General features: G+C 42.9%; 1 protein-coding gene across 1 annotated transcript; it reads left to right on the top strand.

The window, feature by feature from the left end:
- The first annotated feature begins 354 nt into the window (after positions 1-354).
- On the top strand, positions 355-16,166 carry LOC141016182 (NACHT, LRR and PYD domains-containing protein 3-like). Its single transcript, XM_073490451.1, has 11 exons — positions 355-541; positions 2,483-2,632; positions 2,983-3,102; positions 3,704-3,948; positions 5,634-7,437; positions 8,460-8,636; positions 9,783-9,956; positions 10,413-10,586; positions 12,375-12,548; positions 13,006-13,179; positions 14,345-16,166. The coding sequence occupies exons 1-11, from the start codon at positions 420-422 to the stop codon at positions 14,364-14,366; spliced, it is 3,336 nt and encodes a 1,111-aa protein (XP_073346552.1). The 5' UTR covers positions 355-419; the 3' UTR covers positions 14,367-16,166.
- The last annotated feature ends 867 nt before the right edge of the window (positions 16,167-17,033 follow it).

Below are 17,033 nucleotides of genomic sequence, written 5' to 3'. Positions count from 1 at the left end.
GTTTAAATGATGATTTTTTACATACCTCTGTATTTTAAAACAGTTAAGGTTTAGTCCTACAAACAAATGATAGACCCACAATTAAAATCATTAAAACACAGATACCTCAGGGTGCATGAATGCACCCCTACATTACCCTAACAATTAAAATACTACCCTGATAAAACAATTCTAAAAAACCCCAAAAGTCTCTTACCAGAGCAGAGAGTCAACAGCCACAGCCACACAAAGGATTTGGAGAGAGTGACTCCTGGAGTCACACCTGCTATTAATCAGCTCTCCTCAGTTCCTGTCTCCTCTGATTGGTCTCTGCTCTCTGCTGCTTCTCATGACCTACTGCTACACTCCGACAGAAAACTACTCTTCCTGAGGGACAACGGGGGAAACTAATCGCCCAGGTCTGTGACGGAGCTGCCGTGATGAGAGGAGCCACAGGTGGCGGCAGCGCGAGGTTCAACACGTTTACGGGAGAGTCCACTACTACACTGTTACCTCATCAGCTGAACCTGATGATGCAGCAGCAACATCCCACATCACCAAGGTCGGCACACACACACACACACACACACACACACACACACACACACACACACACACACACACACACACACACACATAAATCAGTGTTTGCACACTTCAGTTGGTACATTTTATGTTCCTGTACCAGTTTTTCTGTGTATAGTGAACTTTAATCATCATCCACCTGTAAATGTCACTCAAGAACTTTAATTTTGTATTAAGAGTATTCACTAATATACATCTCATATCATTGTCATTATCTGTCAAACTGTTGATTTCTAAAGGGCCATCAAATAATTACTGTTTATCCCTAAAACAATGGTGTCTTTTGGTTCATTGGGACAGTCACCGAAAGCTTCTGGCACACACAGCCCAGCCTAGAATATTTTTCACCAGCCGCCACTGGTGTTAATGCTCCCTACTGAAAATCAAGTTTGTCCACAGCAAGCAGTCAACAGGTGTCATTAAGAGACAACTGAAAATGGATCAAATAATAATTAAACTCACTTACCTGTGTTCACTTCAGGAAAAGTCCAAATAGCCAGAAACACAAAAAAAAACCCAACCCTGACCAGTTTGGTGCCCTAGACAAGATTTGAGCTGGCGCCTCTTGCATCGCAGTCAGTTTCACAATTTATTTTCATACACTCGCATAGAAACTGCATGTATGTATTCAATATTTTAAAAGTGCATCTGAAGAGAGAAGAGAAGTAAATGTGACCACTGGATGTTACATTTTAATAAAAAACAGATGCTTGGTGTGTGTTATGACTAATATAGACTAATAATGAAAATACTTTGCAAAATAAAGGACATAAGTCATCAAAGAATCACTTGATATGAACATAAAGCACTCGTATATTGTCAGACGTACAGATGGTGCCATCTAAAAGAAGGTACACAAAGGGACGCCAGTGGATTGTCTAGCTTCATGAATCCAATGTGGCCAACCTTGAACTGATAAACAACTGAACATCACTTCCTGTCTGACTTCTTCTTCTGAGGATCTGACAGGAAGTAGAGAATCTACAGCCTGCACTACTCAAATGTACCACCAGAGGGAGAATCACTTTCCCTGCAGTTGCAACACGTGTAATATAAGTTAATCAATATAGAGTTTATTATTTCATGTTGATAGTGTTTGTGTGGCTGTGGTGGTTTAGTTAGTCTTTGACCTTTTAGATTTCAGCTCTTATAAAAGAAACCCTCTTTGTTTTCACTCAGGAACGCAGGAGTTTTACCTGTTTGGGTCATTGATTAATATTAAAATGTCAGTCAGCCACAGGCCCAGATGTTGTATGGTAGTAACACATCTGTATGTATTGTCTGTACATTTATATCTACATGTTGCTGTAAAAAAAAAAAGCCTATTTGTTGAATTTCCTCTGTGGATTTCCAGAGTTTGTGACAGAGGGTGATTTCTAACTGAGGTGTGTTGTTTTTCCTTCAGAGAGCTGCAGATTCAAGATAACGAGGGTGTGGCTGCTATCAGACACACACACACACACACACACACAGGGTGAAAGTGAAAGTGTTCAGTCAGACTCCATTTTAAGACGAAGAGCAGAAGGAGAGCAGCTGGAGTCTGAGGCAGGGTGAGTGTTAACAACACATTGTGATTATTTACTGTGACTTTACTTACTGTGAGTCAGTTTTCTCCCTGTGGACTGTGGAGGAAAGAAATGTTGGAGTGAACTCAACACTTTGATTCATCTGTGGACACAAAGTCCTGATTGGCTGAATAATCCTCTTTAAACCTACAGTAACCCAAGAAAACAAGCACAGGTGTGAAGAAAAGTGACCAGGTGGACTTCTGGCTGCTTTTATTATACTGTATAATGTGTGTGTGAAGGGGAGAGAGAGTGTGTGTTACTTCCTGCTCTCTCGGTCTTGTGCGACTCTTGAACAAACTTGTTTCCTGATTCTTGTGTCCTGAGCTCACAGCTACTGTTTCACCTCTCAGACTGACTTCAGAGCAGAAGATGAGTGTTTGTGTGAAGGAGGAGGAGGACAGAGCAGAGTCTCCAGTATCCAGCTGTCTGTCTATGAAGAGTGACCGGTCCAAAGATCCTCCTCCAGTCTTCAGTAATGAACCTGGACCATCAGACTCAGAGTAAGACGCCTGATACTGACTCATTTATGTGACTTTGTTCTGTTCCCTCTCTCACTGCCGTGCTTTGTTCTGTTGATTTTGTATTTTTATATTCAAAATTCATGTAAAATGTATTTTCTACCTAAATCTAACAGACTTTTCACAGCTCATGTTCCTCTTACTATCTGTGGCAGCTGTCAGTCTCCTAAAAAGCTGTAATCTGATCTAAGAGGACAAACAGAAACTTTGAAAGCTCCTTTTCATCAACAGTAGCAGTAGTTTGTGTATTTAGAGCTTCTTAAATGACTTTGTCATCAGAGAATTTCTCAAAGATTCATGAGATATCAACACAAACATGTTGGTGTTTGCAGAGTTCAGTCCAACAGACAGAGAGCAGAGTCTCCAGTATCCAGCTGTCTGTCTATGAAGAGTGACCGGTCCAAAGGTCGTCCTCCAAACTTCAGTAATGAACCTGGACCATCAGACTCAAAGTAAGACACCTGATACTAACTCATTTATGGGACTTTTTTCAGTTCCCTCTCTCACTAACGTGTTTTGTTCATGTTGTGTTTGTATATTTCAACAACAATGTATTTGCTAACTAACTTTAACAAACCTTTTGGGACTCATGACAGAGAGATCATTCGTCCCATCGTCCTCTTAGTGCTGTCAGTCACGTAAAAAGCTGTAATCTGATCAAAGAGGACAAATAGAAATTGTTAAACTTCTTATTTATGGACAGGAGGAGTTTGCTCCCTCTATGAATTTGTAATTAGACTTTTTTTTTAAAAGTAATCTCATAGTTAAAGTCATGTCATAATTAAAGTCACGTCACAGTTAAAGTCACGTCATCGTGGTCGACCTCAGTTATTGAGAACACTTTTAACTCCAGGTTCAAACTGACTAAACAGAAGAGTTGAAATAACACAAGCAGCCATTTTTATTCCAGACTGAAGCTGAATTCATCAGAAAAGTAAAGACAGTTTTACTGTCCTCTGTCAGCTGATCTGAGCTTCAACAGTGTCGACCAAATCTTGATATTTTTAGAAACAATCAACAACTGGTTTCAGTCCTAAAGAAATGTCTTCACAGAGAGAAGAAGAGGAGGCATGTTTCTGTGGAGGAGCAGCCGTCCTGCTGTGTTTCCTGTCAGGACGTCCTGAAGGATCCAGTCTCTACCAGCTGGCGACAGGTTCTGGTCAGGTTCTTCAGACAGCGCATCACATCATACCGGGACCAGTCTGCTTCACCAGGACACTCCTCCTGTCCCCAGTGTGGGAAACGATCCAGAACAGGAGCTGGACTGCAGACAGCCAGTCTGACCAGCACTGTACAAAGTGAGACTATATATCTGTCTGCTGATGTCTTCATGTCTGAACACACTACTTGTTGTTTTAATACATTTGTTATGTCGCACATTAACCAATCAGAGAGCTGCTTGTTCTCTGTATGCAGAGATGGAGATGGAGAAGTGTCAGACAGCAGCTTGAGACAAAACAGCACTTTAAACAACAGTCCACATTAGCTTTCCTGCTAACATCTCCTCCTCCTCTAACTTACAAACACACACCTCGTCCTGCAGATCCACTTGTTGAACAAGCCACCGAACAAACATCCAGTGAGGAAAAGTGCACTGCTAACATCTATTTTCAGGCTGCAGCAGATGCTAATTAGCTGCTCAGTGTCAGCACATTAAACAGCTTAAAATGTAACCTGCTTCATTACAATACGTTCATTTAGCCGGCGTTTTTATCCAAAGAGACTGAAAATAACTGACTGAACCATGTGGATACAACATGAGTAGATCACATTCATCAATTATGCTAAAATGGTTCAAGAGCTACAACTAGAAGCAATAAGAGATCAAGAGAGAGATTGTTTTTATGGACCAAGGTGCCGTCTGAACAGGAGAGTTTCAGTCTGAACAGGAGAGTTTCAGTGTGAACAGGAGAGTTTTCAGTCTGAACAGGAGAGTTTTCAGTCTAACAGGAGAGTTTCAGTCTGAACAGGAGAGTTTCAGTCTGAACAGGAGAGTTTTCAGTCTGAACAGGAGAGTTTTCAGTCTGAACAGGAGAGTTTTCAGTCTGAACAGGAGAGTTTCAGTCTGAACAGGAGAGTTTTCAGTCTGAACAGGAGAGTTTTCAGTCTAACAGGAGAGTTTTCAGTCTGAAGTTGTGTCGAGTTTCTTCTGTTCTGATGTCACTGGGGAGTTTGTGTCACTATTGTGGATCCAGGACATCAGACAGTCTGGATCTAGTTGAGCAGTAGCTGGTCCTCCCTTGTAGTGAGGGAATAACAAGCAGTCAGCAGCAGCAGAGTGTAGTGGACGGGCTGAGGTGCAGGTGGTGGTCATTTACAGGGGCCAACCTGAGATGTTGTCCCTCAAGCAAAGGAGTTGAGTTCAAGAAACAGTGCTGTGCATAGAGGTGAGCCCAACTAAATCTAGTTGGTACCGCCCCACCTCCGGCACCAGCACCTGTTCCTTCCCCCATGAGAGGAGACACTCCCTGTCCTGAGGACCAGTCTGGGATGCCAGGAATCAGCACACCTGCCTTCTTTTGCATGAGACTGGCACACACCCGACCCCAATGCCCGTCCCTGCTGGTAGTCAGCCCACAGGGTGGCGTCTCCATGTAGTCAAAGGCCAGACACCAGATATTCACCAGCGACCTCCACTCCCAGGTTGAGCTCCAGAAAGGTGCCCTGATGTCTCTTTCCTGGTTCAGGTGCTGCAGCACCTTTGTGGCTGATTCATAAAGGCTCTTTGAATCACTCTCAGTCCGGCTCCTCCTCTGGGGCTGATTAGCTTTGCGAGACCCTGCCAGGGGCTAATGCCCCCGACAACAGAGCTCCGAGGATCACAGGGACACACAAACCTCTCCACGACGTTAAGGTGGAGAGAAAGACAAAGAAAACAACAAACATGTTCTTATACTGATGGTTTTAACTTGTAATGAAAAGACCATTGACTGCTGATTGTCACATTGTATTTTTTGTCTCCCACTTTTGTCTCTTTTTTCAGTGAATGTTGGTCTGCAGGAGGTTTTCCATGAACATAAGATCAGTCTGAGGAGGAGATGTGAACGTGTGACTGAAGGAAGTGATGAAACAGGAAGTGATGAAACAGGAAGTGGAACCCTCCTCAACAAGATCTACACTGAGCTCTACATCACAGAGGGACAGAGTGAAGAGGTTAATACCCAACATGAGGTGAGGCAGCTGGAGACAGTTTCCAAGAAGAAGACCTTCAGTGAAACTCCAATCAGGTGCTGCGACATCTTTAAAGCCTCACCTGACCAACAGAGACCCATCAGAGTGGTTCTGACCAACGGCGTCGCTGGAGTTGGAAAAACCTTCTCAGTGCTGAAGTTCACTCTGGACTGGGCAGAGGGCTCCGAAAACCAAGATGTCAGTCTGCTGGTTGTGCTCTCGTTCAGGGAGCTGAACCTGATCAGAGATCAGCAGTACAGTCTTCTCAGGCTGCTCCATGTTTTCCATCCAACATTACAGAAGGTGACAGCAGAGAAGCTCGCTGTCTGTAAACTTCTGTTCATCTTTGACGGCCTGGATGAAAGCAGACTGTCACTGGATTTCAAGAACCATGAGGTCGTGTCTGATGTCACACAGGAGTCATCAGTCAGCGCGCTGCTGACAAACCTCATCGAGGGGAAGCTGCTTCCCTCGGCTCTCGTCTGGATAACTTCCCGACCTGCAGCAGCCAATCAGATCCCTCCTTCATGTGTTGACAGGGTAACAGAAGTACGAGGCTTCACTGACGCCCAGAAGGACGAGTACTTCAGGAGGAGGGTCAGTGATGAAGATCTGTCCAGCAGAGTCATCTCACACATCAAGACCTCCAGGAGCCTCCACATCATGTGTCTGATCCCAGTCTTCTGCTGGATCACTGCTACAGTTCTGGACCACATGTTGACTACAGACCAGAGAGGAGAGCTGCCCAAGACCCTGACTGACATGTACTCACACTTCCTGCTGGTCCAGACAAAGAGGAAGAAGCAGAAGTACGATGAGGGACGTGAGACGAGTCCACAGGAGCTGACGGAGGCTGACAGGGAAGTTCTTCTGAAGCTGGGGAGGCTGGCGTTTGAACATCTGAAGACAGGAAACATCATGTTCTACCAAGAAGACCTGGAGCGGTGTGGTCTTAATGTCACAGAGGCCTCGGTGTACTCAGGAGTTTGTACAGAGATCTTCAGAAGAGAGAGTGTGATCTTCCAGAAAACAGTCTACTGCTTTGTTCATCTGAGCGTTCAGGAGTTTCTGGCTGCAGTCTACATGTTCCACTGTTACACCAACAGGAACACAGAGGTACTGGAGGACTTCCTGGGAGGACAGAGTCCCTCAACCCTGGATGACTTCCTGAAGACAGCCATGGAGAAATCCCTCAGAAGTAAGAATGGTCACCTGGACCTGTTTGTCCGCTTCCTTCATGGCCTCTCTCTGACGTCCAACCAGAGACTCTTAGCAGCTCTGCTGGGTCGGACAGACAACAGGCCAGAAATCATCCAGAGAGCCATCAACAACCTGAAGAAGATGAACAGTGATGAGATCTCTCCTGACAGAAGCATCAACATCTTCCACTGTCTGACGGAGATGAACGACCACTCAGTCCATCAGGAGATCCAAGAGTTCCTGAAGTCAGAGAACAGATCAGAGAAGTATCTCTCTGTGATCCACTGCTCAGCTCTGGCCTACATGCTGCAGATGTCAGAGGAGGTTCTGGATGAGTTGGACACAGATAAATACAACACATCAGACGCAGGAAAACAGAGACTGATTCCAGCTGTGAGGAACTGTAGAAAGGCTCGGTAAGTCCAGATGTGATGAACATTAAAAATCCTGGTAAAGCTGAAGCCTTCAGTATTAAAGACAAACACTTTACACACATGCATTATATAAAACCTCAACACGATACATGTTTTCCTCAACAAGTATGAAACCTGCTGATTGAATCAATGATCGTCACCAAGCTCAGAGATGAAATGACATGTAGTCGTCTACTTTCCAAAACATTTCCTTCAGCCAGGTGAACTCCACCTGAGACAAATGATCACCCATCAAATGATAATAACTCAATCTTTAGCACTAATTATACTATTGATGCAGTAGAAGAGGCTGAATTAATTTAATGGGAGGTGAAAAGCAGACGGAGCGACAGAATAAAATGCATCAAAGAACAAAATCCACACAAACACATAACTGAGGTAAACACATACGAGTGCAGTTACAACCTACAGTGAATTTACATGAAGCTTCATGAATATAAATCAGCTCAAATCTGACACGTTTACATTACAGTCATTTGGACACTTTGTCCCGAACATCAGTTTGGTTCATGTTGCTCAAGGACACTCAGGAGGTTCATTTATTGATTTATTTTCTTGATATAAGACTTTTAAAAGCAGTGACAAAGTGCTGTACACACATTAAACAGCAACACAACGAAAGAGTCACAAGAAAAAGCAAGTTTTACCCGACAATTACAAATATAAATATAAAGAGCACAGAATGAATCAAACAAACCAAAATCAAACATGAAGATAAAAACATCCACATCAGGGTTAAAAGCAGCTTTATTCAAGTGTGTTTTGGGGGCTGATATAAAACGGGGCAGCGATTCAGCCCCTCTGATCTCCTCAGGCAGGGAAAGTCTGGGGCCTCGTGGGCAGAAGGAGCTCAAGTTTCAAACTACAAACCTTGTGATCAATGACTGACCAGCTCAGGCCGACCAACTGACCCCCTGTGCTTTGTGATGCAACATGTATGAATCTGTTTTCACAATAAAGTCTCACATTTTATTGTTTTAATGTTCTTTTATCTGTAATCACAGATTTACTCACTGTCGACTCTCAGAGAGTCACTGTGAAGTCGTGGCCTCAGCTCTGAAGTCCAACCCCTCCCATCTGACAGAACTGGACCTGAGTAACAACTACAACCTGCAGGATTCAGGAGTGAAGCTTCTCTGTGCTGGACTGGAGAGTCCAAACTGTCGACTGGAGGTTCTGAGGTCAGTTCATGTGTTTCATTTTGAGGAGTTTAAAGTAGAAACCTGCTACAACGAATCACAGGACAACTGTGTCCCAATAAATTCACTTAGAATAAAAATTATAACAGCCATAAAAAATAAATGTAACCATCCACAGTGAATCACAGTAAACCCAACATGTGGTTTTCTACTGACCTTGTTCACAATGAAACTTTAACAAGTCAAACCAATGAATTCAGTGCAATGTTCCTTTAACCTTGTTTTGTTACTATTCACTGTCAATTGACTTTTGTTCAAACACAAACATGTTCCTTTAACTTTGCTCTGCTATTGATCACTGCTGATGAACTTCAGCACCAAAGACCTTCATTAGTATTAAACACACCTGAAGAACTCTTATAGGACCTTTAAGTGGTACTTCATTATGTTGTGGGCCCACACACACACACACACACACACACACACACACACACACACACACAGACACACACACACACAAGCTGGCAACCAGGGAGCACAACACAGAGAAATAAGACAAACGTCACGTTGCAGGCCTGGTTGAAGCTGGGGAGCGTGGCGGCCAGATACAGTTGAAGCCGGTTCACTTTGACCGAGCAGAAACAACAGGTGAGTTCTCACCGTAGCAGAGCTCAAGTCACAAGAGTCCCAGTAGTGCAGCTCCAAGCTGAAGGGGATACGCGGCGGCTGATGGCAAGCTGACTGTGGAGGACCCTCGGCCGACTGTGGCCGGTTGCAGACGAGGAAAAATCGTCGGAAACGAGACTGAAAATTCAACTATCTTAATAACAGGAGCTTTAAATAGCAGAATCAAATGTTCCATCAGTTTCTGTGGGTTTTTATTTGGCTGCACAACATGAGTTTGTACAGATGGAGCCTCTGGTGGAGCTGCAGAGTTTAAGAGGTGACATCACTACGTCTTTATTGAAGCAGCAGCACGTTGTCATTAATATTAATGAGAGCTCTGTTTCACTTTGTGTGTTTGACAGTGTTGAACCTGCATCCTGTTGGGTTCAGGTGTTTGGAGCTTCATTTTCTAAACGTCTACATCCTGAACCTTCTTCAGCTCTGAACAGATTATTAAACACTGAATGATTTCAAGCAGGAACATAAAGTCTTTTAAACTGACATCATTTATTCTTTATTCAGATTGAGGAGCTGCAGTTTGTCAGAGATCAGCTGTGCTTCTCTGGCCTCAGCTCTGAAGTCCAACCCCTCCCATCTGAGACAGCTGGAGCTGAGTGACAACAAGCTGCAGGATTCAGGAGTGAAGCTTCTCTGTGCTGGACTGGAGAGTCCAAACTGTCGACTGGAGACTCTGAGGTCAGACACCATTTTTTACTTCTGTGCTCAGATTAATATGATGTGAAAGTTGTGTTGACACTAAACTGCAGACATCAGCTGATATTATACTGATCCACACTGAGTATCTTAATGCTGAAGTCTGTTTTCTTCTTCTGTGGTTTAGTCCATTGACTGTGGCAGAGCAATGTTGAGCTGCACATTTAAAACCTTCATATAACAACATGAATAATTCACTCTGAACATCCTCAACTATTGATTTTCATCTCAGATTACAAATCATGTTTTTAAAATGTTTTTTAAAGTGATGAGAAAAATACATACTACAATGAAAAGTTAAATAATCTCTATTTTAACTATCAGACAATAACAAATATATTCAGAATCGTCTTTTTACAACATTTTAATGAAGCTTTGTGACGTTTATACTGACTGAATATTTAAATTGTGAAGTTTCATCATTTATTCTTTATTCAGATTGTGGAGCTGCAGTTTGTCAGAGATCAGCTGTGCTTCTCTGGCCTCAGCTCTGAAGTCCAACCCCTCCCATCTGAGAGAACTGGACCTGAGTGAGAACGAGCTGCAGGATTCAGGAGTGAAGCTTCTCTCTGCTGGACTGGAGAGTCCAAACTGTCGACTGGAGACTCTGAGGTCAGTTCATGTGTTTCTGTGTATCTATAAAATGTCATTAATTTACATGTTTTGCTCTCTCTCTCTCTCTCTCTCTTGCTCGACCACACACTCTCCACACACAGCACACGTGTGGTTGTTTATCTCAACAAGGAAACTCGCTTTACTTGAGAAAGGCTGCAGGCAGCGAGACAGAAGACTGCTGAAAGGCAGAAAGTGAAATGTTACTTCAGAGCGTGGAGGACGAGACGACTCTGGCTGTTCCCACTGACCAATCAGTGGTCTGCAGTGTGTTAGCTCCACCTTTTAGCGTGGGATCAGTGCATCAGTGAAGCTAAACGTGTTCATAGCTGTTTCAGACAGCCAAAGGTGGAGCCAAGAGCTGCTGGAGGCTCAACAATGGGTTAAATATGGAGGTAACTTCTCACATGTTCTCTCCTGGAAGACATTGGTAGTGTTTCACTCAGTTCATATTTCAAAGTGACAGAAATAGTTGTGTAACAAATGAAAAAGAGCTGAGAGAGAAGTTGAAACCTGGGCTCTGTCTCACCTGCACTCAGCTCACCAATCACAGAGTGAGGAAGGTGTTAATGTTTGTTTGTCACTTTTGTAAAGTGACAGAAGTTGTTGGACACAGACCCCCTAATCTGACATCAGAAAGGTGTGGCCCCCCGCAGAGATTTAAACCTCTGAAAAGAAAGTGTTGAATCTTTGAAAAAAGGAGGTTGGATGATGTTGAAGTCACGTTGGACAAAAGACACATGAGTGTGATGTAATCTCTGATTCAACACACTGCACGTGTTGAATGTGTGAAACTCTGAAGACAAACTTTAATAACATGAAAATATTACACTGCTGATGAATTATAAGTGCGACACAATTATCTCACACATACTGTTGTTGTTCTCACATGTTTAAATCCATTTGAATATTTACTTTAAACCGGTTAATACTTTGAAAACATTATTCAAACTGTTTAAATCTTAGTTTTCATGTCATCAGCTCTGAAGGGGATTTGACCACATAGATTCTGTCCTGATTCACACTGAGCATCTTGTTCTGCTTCATATTTAAAACATATCTAATATAACATCAAACATTCAGCACTGTTTTATTCTCCATCAACCTCTTCATCATTGATTTGCACTTTTCCTTCTTGCTTCTGAAAGTAAAAACACAAACGTTGTGTTTTCTTCTGTCAGACAACAACAAACGTGTGTTTGTTCCAAACCTTTCTGATGATATGTGACGTCTGTACTGACTGAAACACTTCAGCTCAGGATGACTTTTATCTGAAAGCTCCTGTTGCTGAGAGAGTTGATCTTTGAGTCTCGTTCCCGACCCGTCAAATACTGACGCTTTGGGACGGCGGCCGACCCGACCTACAATCCCAAAGCGTCAGTATTTGACGAGTTGGAACGAGACTGAAAATTCAACTATCTTAATAACAGGAGCTTTAAATAGCAGAATCAAATGTTCCATCAGTTTCTGTGGGTTTTTATTTGGCTGCACAACATGAGTTTGTACAGATGGAGCCTCTGGTGGAGCTGCAGAGTTTAAGAGGTGACATCACTACGTCTTTATTGAAGCAGCAGCACGTTGTCATTAATATTAATGAGAGCTCTGTTTCACTTTGTGTGTTTGACAGTGTTGAACCTGCATCCTGTTGGGTTCAGGTGTTTGGAGCTTCATTTTCTAAACGTCTACATCCTGAACCTTCTTCAGCTCTGAACAGATTATTAAACACTGAATGATTTCAAGCAGGAACATTAAAGTCTTTTAAACTGACATCATTTATTCTTTATTCAGATTGAGGAGCTGCAGTTTGTCAGAGATCAGCTGTGCTTCTCTGGCCTCAGCTCTGAAGTCCAACCCCTCCCATCTGAGACAGCTGGAGCTGAGTGACAACGAGCTGCAGGATTCAGGAGTGAAGCTTCTCTCTGCTGGACTGGAGAGTCCAAACTGTCGACTGGAGACTCTGAGGTCAGACACCATCTTTTACTTCTGTGCTCAGATTAATATGATGTGAAAGTTGTGTTGACACTAAACTGCAGACATCAGCTGATATTATACTGATCCACACTGAGTATCTTAATGCTGAAGTCTGTTTTCTTCTTCTGTGGTTTAGTCCATTGACTGTGGCAGAGCAATGTTGAGCTGCACATTTAAAACCTTCATATAACAACATGAATAATTCACTCTGAACATCCTCAACTATTGATTTTCATCTCAGATTACAAATCATGTTTTTTAAAATGTTTTTTAAAGTGATGAGAAAAATACATACTACAATGAAAAGTTAAATAATCTCTATTTTAACTATCAGACAATAACAAATATATTCAGAATCATCTTTTTACAACATTTTAATGAAGCTTTGTGACGTTTATACTGACTGAATATTTAAATTGTGAAGTTTCATCATTTATTCTTTATTCAGATTGGAGAGCTGCAGTTTGTCAGAGATCAGCTGTGCTTCTCTGGCCTCAGCTCTGAAGTCCAACCCCTCCCATCTGAGACAGCTGGACCTGAGTGACAACGAGCTGCAGGATTCAGACGTGAAGCTGCTGTCTGAACTTGTGGAGAGTCCAAACTGTCGACTGGAGACTCTGAGGTCAGTAGAGAGTTGGAGTCAGTCCATGCTGGTTTCAGCAGTATTGTAATAAACACAGTCAGTATCAGAGTAAAGATCCAGCATTTCCTGCTTTCCTCAGTGAAGCTGTGAGAGGAGAACGGTGACAGGCTTCAGGATTGGACAGAAAGAGATAGAGGGGGAACAGTCAGCCAATCAGAGGAGCCAGAAGCTTGTTGTGATCGTGTGTTTGAGTTGAAGTGAAGACGACTGTTGTTGTTGTGTTCATGTGTACAGGAAGTAAAGCTGGATCACAGCTGACAGCATCACAGGATGTGTAGAGACAGTGTCCTCATCCATCAAACTGTTGTAGCATCAAATCTCTGTTCTCTCATTTCAACACTGAACAACTGATCAGTCCATCTTCGTCACAGCTCTCAGGTCTACGGTGGCCCTGAAGGTCAAAACACAACAACATCCCACAAAACATCAAACTGTCACCAGAGACTCTGGTTCTGTCCAATAACAAACAAGAACGCCGTCCCACCTTTTCCATAATCTGAAGTGTGGTTGTGTTTTGACCTTCAGGGCCACCGTACAGATCGCTCTGACTGAAGCCTGCACATCACTGACTCTTATTTCAGAGAACCGTGGTTACATTTAGTAACCATGTGGTCTCCTCTCAGACCAGAACCTCTGCTGAAGTCCAGTAACCACAGCTGGTGTTGACTGTTCAGTCTCTGTGTGAACATGTAGGAGCTTTAACATCAAATATTTATCTGTCCGTCTGTCTTTAGTTTTATCCAGATGTTTTTACAACAGACTCCATATTTACATGTTTGTAATATTTAAAGCAGATGAAATGTTCAGGTGTGACTGAGACTCTGGTTTTTAACAGCAGTGAATCATCATCAGAGTGTTTCTGCAGCGATGATGCGTTCAGGGACTCTGAGCAGTTTATTTCACTGTGTGCTTGAGTGAAACCTGCAGAGTAAACACACTTGATGTGTCTGCAGGTCTGTGAGCTTCACTCCAACACGTTAACATGAGCTGAAAGGAAGCTGGCTACGCTACACAGCCGCTCCACTTGTGGTCTGAACAGGACTGAAGTCCTGCTGGTCTTTATATCACTGACTGACAGCTGATGGAGGGAGTCTCTGTAGACACTCATGTATCACTTCTGCTGTCTCTCTGCTTCTCTCATCAGGTGGTGGTGTCTGTCAGAGTGAGTGATGAGAAAGGTGGAGGTGTTGAGAGGATCAGCTGTGTCCTGATGATCCAGAGAGGTTGAAGCAGCTCCATCAGCTGGTGGGTGGAGAGGCTCTGACTGGGCGGAGAGGAGAGCTTCATCCAGCAGCGACTGACGGACCAATCACAACACGTGGAGATGATGTCAGTGCTGCAGTGTGAACTGCTCTGAGATCAGCTCCACTGTCCAGTCCAGCATCGTCCCTGTTTCCTCTGGATGTTGTAGGGACACATGTCCCTCGCCTCTGCTTTTAATTGAGGCTTTGTCTTCTGAAAGGCAAACACTCCTCTACAGATATGAGCTCTCCTCTTCACCTGGCAGGGAGGACGTTGTTGTCTTTACAATAAAACCGTGGAATAGATGATTCCCAGGAGACCATCTGTCCTTATTTACAGCTCTACACACCATTTGTCCTCTTTCCCCCTCAAGACAGAAACACTCCTTTCCTTCAGGTCCATCGAGGTTCATCATCAAATGAATCCACTCTCCAGACATCAGGAGGAACAGACAATCTTGTGTTATAGTTTCATGTCTTTGCAGTTGTGTTAGATTAACAAAGTGCTGACAATTGTTCTCTGCTGATCTAATTAAAACACACACACACATTCCCACAGTGAAGGTCTGGTGACGCCCACCTTCTTGGAGTAATCTTGGTTGACAGCTTAATAATTTATAGTTGTCTTGTTCTTATCTTTTGCACTCCACTGTGAAGTTCTCTACACTTCTCCAGATTTCAACACGGTTCTGAACAGCTATTAAACCAGAACCTCATCTTCTGAATTTTAACAGATTATTAAACAGGCAGAAAAGTTATTAAAACTGATTTTTCTTACACTTCCCTACGATTAAGATTGAGTGAGATGAATGTAATGTGTAAAAACGCCCTGTGGTGAGTCCTGGTGTGATCGGGACAAACTGTTCAATCATCTCGTTAATACGTTTGGATTATTACCAGTGAATGTCTCTGATGTGCCCTGTTTAACAAGTATCAAGCTGGAACTAAAAGAAATATGAGTGGTGACTTCTACTGTATAATCAAGTGTGTTTAGATGTTCTGATCCAGTTTTAATTCCTTTGTGGATGTTAAAGTGGTTTTAATAATGACATATGATTTGGTGTTGGACAAAGTCCACATATGAAGCCGTGGTGACATTCTGGGGAAGGTGAAGCGGTTTAGCAACGTTTCAAACTCTAGTTTAGTTTGAGTCCGTTCCTGTGAAGTTTCCCACTTGTTATCTCCTCTGAGACAAACAGCGGCCGCCCTGCCCCCAGGCCCGCCGCCACTCGAGACTACAAAACAGAGACATCACTTCTCTGCTCGCTCCAAACTTTAACTCTCTTCTCTCTCCAAACTCTTCTCTTCTTTAATGTTTCCGCTCTTTACTTTGAGACTCGCTTCAAGACAGCGATCTCTGCACAAAGTGCTCACGTGTTCATTTTTCTCACTTTTATATTTATGGCTGTATTGATTCATCTCTTAAGTACTTCAACTTACATTAAGTTTCTACCAGAACCAAGTTCTGCTTTAATTAAGAGGAAGTGAACTTAATTGCAGCTTTTAGCTGAACAGAGATTCAGTCACTTTTGTTCCTATTAAAATGACTCTGGTCATATTTAAATGCTGTCACCCAACTAACCCGTGATCTCACCACCTGCACATGTTCATATACCCGCATTACTTTACCGGGTCCACATTTCCACTTACCTGTTGTTGTTCCTTTAAATCGCCATTTCATTCATTTACCCTGAATTATCTAGTTAATAAACATATTTAACCGTATGTCGTCGTCTGTGCAGGTTTGTTTTTAATGTGGAGAACCGATGGAAACTGTGTAGAAGTCACTACTTCACTTATGAGATTGAATGAATTGATCTGAAATTGATTAGAATTGATACAAATTAACCTGGAATGTGATTAATTTCATCGGGATTATTCAAATGGATAAAACAGCGGAGGTGGTGCCCCATTAACGAGTGTTTTATTAATGGCCAGTGATTAATAAATGACATGTATTATTAGTGTCTCTCCTACAATGTGACAGAGTGTCATCAATGTCTCTGGACTGCTCTGCTGCATCTGCCAAGCAGCCGTCACGTCAGGAGCAGACACAATAATGAGTTAATTACTCGTTAACAGAGACTTGATGTTCTCTGCAGTCAGGTGGGAAAATATGTGCATATATCAGCGTCGCCTAAAAGGCCAAAATCCAATATTGTTGATCCGTTGTGTAAATCTACAGTCATTTAAAGTGAGCACAGGTTAAACTAGTGTGAACGAGTGTAAAGTCTGTGGCTCTCTGTTTCTCTTTGTGTCTCACCTGCTCACTGTTGAATGACACAACTGTTGTTCATCTTCACTTCATCCTGAATCTTGGAGGTTGATGTCAGAGTGCTGAAGTCTGCACTTTAAGGATCTTTCTCATCACTGCTGGATCATATTTCTGTGTATTGTTCTTTTTTCCTGCCTTTCTTATACCAAGTGTCTCGGTCCTGTGGTTTCTGTGTCATTATGTGTGTTTTATAGGTGTTTTCTGCTCTTGTGTTGTCTTCGGCCCGTTCTCCAGTGTTCTGGTTTCCCTCCTTCAGGTGTTTTTCCGTTCCTTCCCCTCACCTGTCCTTTCCCCGCCTCCCTCCACCTGCAGCTCCT

Source organism: Pagrus major, chromosome 1, assembly GCF_040436345.1.
Source record: "Pagrus major chromosome 1, Pma_NU_1.0".
NCBI lineage: Eukaryota > Metazoa > Chordata > Actinopteri > Spariformes > Sparidae > Pagrus > Pagrus major.
This window is presented reverse-complemented; position numbering and strand designations above follow the sequence as displayed.

Excerpts from the sequence above, each read along its gene's own strand:
- LOC141016182 (XM_073490451.1), top strand. The coding sequence starts at position 420 with ATGAGAGGAGCCACAGGTGGCGGCAGCGCGAGGTTCAACACGTTTACG. Across the intron at positions 7,438-8,459 it reads AGGAACTGTAGAAAGGCTCG|ATTTACTCACTGTCGACTCT; the intron begins GTAAGTCCAGAT and ends CTGTAATCACAG. Across the intron at positions 9,957-10,412 it reads TGTCGACTGGAGACTCTGAG|ATTGTGGAGCTGCAGTTTGT; the intron begins GTCAGACACCAT and ends TTCTTTATTCAG.